At 35.1% G+C, this 6,000-nt stretch overlaps 1 protein-coding gene across 1 annotated transcript in view; it reads left to right on the forward strand.

Moving 5' to 3' along the window:
* The window catches only part of Cdk13 (cyclin dependent kinase 13), a gene marked incomplete at its 5' end in the record, with an annotated part of 97,027 nt that overhangs the window by 24,681 nt on the left and 66,346 nt on the right, over positions 1–6,000 (forward strand). The window contains 1 exon segment of the mRNA XM_015490090.2: positions 780–1,439. Within this exon segment, the coding sequence (XP_015345576.2) occupies positions 780–1,439 (660 nt within the window).

Here is a 6,000-nt window from a genome sequence, read left to right on the forward strand (position 1 = left end):
TGTATAATTTTTGAATGTATACATTTTGTGCCATTTTGTGTTTAGGTGGGTGAAGCGATAATGCATATGTGTATTTTAGTCAGTGTGTAACTATCTTTCTGAAATTAATCTTCAGAAACTATTTTATTTATTCATTCATTCATTCATTCCCTGATGGTTGCTTTTGTCTTTTTCATTTTTGACATAGGCAGAATACTACTTACTTCTGAACTTCATGGGTATTTGGAAATGTAGAAACTGTTTTCCTGGTAAATTGATATATCCTCATTGCTTTCTTCTGTTTTCTGAGATAACAGTGATGCTTTGTCATTTTTACAGTCTTTTCTTTTTCTTACTAAAAATCTTCCTGATTTTTACAGTCTTTTCTTTTTCTTACTAAGGTATACTTTAATCCAGTTTCACCTTTGAGCATTTATAGGCCAGAGAAGGAACAATCTATTTTCAAGAAAATTATAGTTACTGGATCATTCATATATATATATATATATATATATACACACACACACTTATTTATTTATTTTGGTGGTGCTGGAGATTGAACCTGGAACCTTGTACATGCTAGGCAAGTGCTCTACCGCTGAGCCACATCCCCAACCTCACTGGATCATCTTTTAACTATAAACCACTTTTTGATTTTTAAAAAGTCTTCCAGGAAAGCTATATTATAATTTTGAAATTAAATAAGCTTCATTTCATTTCACAAACTTAAGTTAGCACTCTTTGTAAATTTTAGACTAACTTTTTCAGTTACTAACTAAATCTTAATTATTTTCCACCAGACGATCTGCTAAATCCCGAAGCAGAAGTCCATATTCATCTAGGCATTCAAGATCTCGTAGCAGGCACAGATTGTCTAGATCCAGAAGTCGTCATTCTAGCATTTCTCCCAGCACACTAACTCTGAAGAGTAGCCTGGCAGCTGAATTGAACAAGAATAAAAAAGCACGAGCTGCAGAGGCAGCAAGAGCTGCAGAGGCAGCTAAGGCTGCTGAGGCAGCTAAGGCTGCTGAAGCAGCTGCCAAAGCTGCAAAAGCCTCAAACACTTCTACACCTACCAAGGGGAACACAGAAACTGGTGCCAGTGTATCACAGACAAACCATGTGAAGGATGTGAAGAAACTTAAAACTGAGCATGCACCTTCTCCCTCAAGTGGTGGAACTTTAAAAAATGATAAGGCAAAAACAAAGCCACCTCTTCAGGTAACAAAGGTAGACAATAACTTGATTGTAGATAAAGCCACCAAGAAAACAGTTGTAGTTGGGAAGGAGAGTAAATCTGCTGCTACAAAGGAGGAACCAGTATCTCTTAAAGAGAAAACCAAACCACTTACGCCAAGCATAGGAGCTAAAGAGAAGGAGCAACATGTGTCTTTAGTGACTTCTACATTACCACCATTACCTTTGCCTCCTATGCTGCCTGAAGATAAAGATGCTGATAGGTAAGTGAAAAGGAAAAATATCACTTTGGAGTAAGAAATGATTTAACTTCCCTTAATCCCTACCTCCAAAGTTAGTTTAAAAAGCCTTAAGTGAATGAATTTTCTTTATTATGTACATCTTTGCTTATAACATTTCAGAATTATCGTTTATGCTGAGAAGTTTGGAAAAAATTTGCCACTGTCTTGGGATATAATACAATATCTTAAGATGAGTATTAGAAATGCCAATATTCTCTTTGACTTAGTTATTCATTATGATAACTATCATAACTGGGTCATTTTGTGAGACTCTTCCCTGTGTGATATGAATCTCATAATTGTATTCTCATTTATTTGTTTCTGTTTTTTGTTGTTTGTTTTGTGGTGCTGGGAAATTGAACCCAGGGTCTGGTACATGTGAGGCAAGAACTCTCCCACAGAGCTTTACACCCTCAGCCTTATCTCAGTTATTTCTAATTTTCTTTGGTGGCCTTATTAATTTATCACATTCTTTATGGATTTATTACTTTTTAGTTTAGTCTTTTCCTAACTCAGATTATGTTAGATTATTTTACAACTAGGAAAGTGAAAATGAGAATATTATCTAATACTGTAACAATGTTGTATTACAGACCTAGAGCTCTGTTTGTAAGAGAGAAACTATTGTTGGCTCCTGCCTGCTCTTCTTTCATCCTTTTATAATGCAGGAACCACTCACAGCCAGCCTCCCCATTTCTTCTCCCCCATATACCTTAAAGTAACGGTCATTTCGTGTTTAAAAATTTTGTTTTTAAAATCTTTTATACTTTAAAGAAACCATCTTTTCTGTTAAAATATGCTTTAGGAAACCTGAAGTTAGAAGAAATCTTTATTTACTTATTCCATGTAAATTTTAAAAGAGAATGGTTTGTATAATCTTGTTAGGCATATCTTATATGCCTCTCCTATTCCTGGTGAACTGTTTTTGTTTATGTCTCACAAAAATTAGCAAAGGTTTTGTGTGACCTTTCGATTTTGCAAATCTGTACTCCTTTAGTACATTGTTACATTTCACTTTATTGGATGACCAAGTAAATTATCTCCTCCTCACTTACATCTTTTTTTTTTTTATAAATATTCAGAAATTTTAAAAAGTTGAAAGAATAATAAAACTAACATCTGTATAACCTCTAACTATAATCAGCAAGTGTTAGCATTTTCCTTTATATGCTCATGTTCTATCTCTAGTTAATTAAGAGAACTAATATAGGAGATGTATGTGTGTGTAGTACTTTTTGCTGTACCATAGGAAGGTAAGTGGTAGCTGTCATGATACTTTACTCTTAAATACTTCATTTGTCTCTCAAGAATGATTCCAGTCTCCTTTTCAATCATATTACCATCAATTACCTAAGAAAATTAAGAGTGGCATAACAACATTTACTACCTATTCATATTTAAATTTGTCTGGAACCCCCCCACCCAACCCCTCTACTTTTCAAAGAATCTTCTGGATTTGTCTTACTGTCTTTTAATTTGTTCCTCTGGAGCCCTTCTATTTCTTATGAATTGGAGATTAGGTAGGCCTTGATTGGCTTAAGAATAAACGTTTTTCTTATTGTATCTTATTGTTTTTGCCAGAATATTTAGGTGATTTTGTGTACTTAAAACTGTTACTACAGGAGGAACAAAATGCTGTATGTGAGGCTAGGTATATAGTTCAGTGGTAGAGTCCTTGCCTGACACTGACCAAGTCCTGGGTTCAATCCCCCCAGAATTTTGCCCCCATCCCCAAAAAAAGAAGAAAAAGAAAAAAATCATGTCTATTTTAGTAATAGTGATGCAGTCACTTGGTTAAGGTGATAACCAAACTTAAGATCTCCCCATATATAAGGTACATTTTCCCCTTTGCAAGTAGAGGTAAGCTGTAGGATAATACCTTTGTAGTGTTTTGAGTATTTTTTTTCTCTAACAACCTGTCATCTAATAATTTCACACCCATTATTGATATTTGTCTTAAATCAGTTAACTATATAGGGGCTCCATACAGATAGTGATTTTCTAACTCTATCATTCCTCTTCATACCAGCTGTTAATAAAGGTAATATAAATGCCTCTCCACCTGATTTAATCGTTCTAGGCTTGTGGAATTTTATTCTCTGTTACTGTAAGTCACTATTTTTATTTTTGGTACTGGGGATTGAACCCAGTGACCCTTTACCACTGAAATACATCCCCAGCCATTTTTATTTTTTCTTTTGAGACAGGGTCTCACTAAGTTGTGTAGGGCCTTTCTGATTTGTTGAGACTGGCCTTGAACTTGTGATCCTTCTACTTCAGCCTCCTGAGTTACTGGGATTACAGACATGTCCCACCATGCCCATCATCATTGTTAATTTCTGATGCTTGAATTATCTGAAATTTGGCCAGTGGGAGCTCCTTTAAGCTGATTCTTTTATACTTTATATATGACATCATTTTTTATTTTTTGGGATACCGGGGATTGAATTTAGGGGCACTTGACCACTGAGCCACATCCTCAGCCCTATTTTTTATTTTATTTAGAGAGAAGGTCTCACTGAGTTGCTTAGCATTTTATTTAGAGGGAAGGTTTCACTGAGTTGCTTATTACCTCACCATTGCTGAGGCTGGCTTTGAACTTGGGATCCTCCTGTCTCAGCCTCCCAAGCTGCTGGTATTACAGGAGTGTGCCACCATGCCCATCTGACCTCATTAATTTTTAGTGCTTTCTTGCTTCTTAGCCAGATAACTTTGAATTCTACTTCTCTTCCAAAACAGTAGACTATTTGTCCAATATAAGGTAGACTGTTATCAGTGTGTTTTCATGTAATATCATTTTCTTTTCTTTTTTTAGGATCATACCAAGTATAATGTTTCTTTCTTTTTGCATTTAGGGTGTTAGATCTTTCCATGTTGGTTTTGATAGGTCCAGGTCCAGTATTCTTATCTATAGAAATGGATGCATAAGTCAGGTATGGCACATACACATCTATAGTCCCAGCTACTAGGGAGGCAGAGAAGGAAGATGCCAAGTTCTAGGCCAGTCTAGGTAACTTAGTGAAACCCTATCTGAATAATAAAATAAAAAGGGCTGGGGATGTACTTAAGTGGTATAACACTTGTTTATTAACACCTGCTAGGGCCTGAGTTCATTTCCCTAGTACCTCAAATAAGAGAAAAGGGAGAAAAAAGAAAGAAATGGCTGCATTATGCTTTTCACTGTTTATTTTTTCTATAATTGTTATAAACTATCTTTATATGTTAACAGTTATGTGATAGTAATTTTATAGGTTAGGTGCATGTTAAAGTATATGCATTTAAAAATTGGTAGGCATTGCTAAGTTGTATCTTCGTTCTTTGTTTTTTGTTTTCTACCAGGGATTGAACCCACAGATACTTAACTCTTGAGCCATAGCCCCAGCCCATTTTTATTTTATATTTTGAGACAGGGTTTCTCTAAGTTGTTGAGTCTGGCTTTGAACTTTGGATTCTGCTGCTTCAGCCTCCAAGCTGGGATTACAGGCATGTGCCACTGCACCTGGCCCACATTGTATCTTAATAATGCTGTATACCAATTTATATAATCAGATGTGTGGAATTATTTTAACAACATGGATAGTGAATTTTGCATTTTCCTGATTGATAATGGGGTATATTTATTTATTGGTTATTATTTCCAGTGAATTGTTTGTTACTGTCCCCTGCTGAATTTTTCTTAAAGTTGTGTCCCTTTTAATAATTGGATTTTGTTTTATTATATTTTGATATCAGGCATTGAACGCAGGGTGCTTAAAGGCTGAGCTGTGACTCCATCCTTTATTATTTTTTTGTTTTGAGACAGTCTCCTTAAGTTGCTTAGAGCCTTGCTAATTTGCAAGGCTGGCTTTAAACTTGTGATCCTCCTGCCTCAGCCTCCTGAGTCACTGAAGAGTCATGAACCACCACATTTAGCTTAATAATTTATCTTTTTAGGTGTTTAGGAATTTTGACCTTTGCTTCTTAGAGTGTATTGCTTTTTGACATTTTGTTGTTGTTATATTGATATTTTCCACTTTTATGTAATCAACCTATTATTTTTTTCTTTTAAAATTTGCAGATTTATCAAGTTAAAAAAGATTAACTCATACATTGTTTTTAGCTATGGTGTGAACAAGGAAAAAGTTGATTCTCTACTCTCACCCAGTTCAGTGTTGTTACCAATATTGTTTATAGAATCTGACTAATTTGAAATTCCATGTATAACAATTCTTACAGATAACTCCATGTATAATTTTTCTGTTGACATGTTTTATTCCTTTGCTAGTACCTTACTGTTTTAACATCTTTAGGTACATGAAATATTGGCTTTCACTAGAGGCAAACATAGTATAAATTTGAAGGGACGGGAGTAAATTAATGATTAGTGAACATCTCTGCTGTTGAGACCCAACTTGAATGTTGCTGTACAAGACTGGTCCCAGTGTTATGAAGCTTGCTTTTCTTTTTTTTTTTTAGATCTTTGTTTTGTTTATTTGTTTTTATGTGGTGCTGAGGATCGAACTCAGGGCCTCACAATGCGCGAGGCAAGCGCTCTGCCACTAAG

This window comes from Marmota marmota, unplaced genomic scaffold, assembly GCF_001458135.2.
Source record: "Marmota marmota marmota unplaced genomic scaffold, marMar, whole genome shotgun sequence".
Taxonomy (NCBI): domain Eukaryota; kingdom Metazoa; phylum Chordata; class Mammalia; order Rodentia; family Sciuridae; genus Marmota; species Marmota marmota.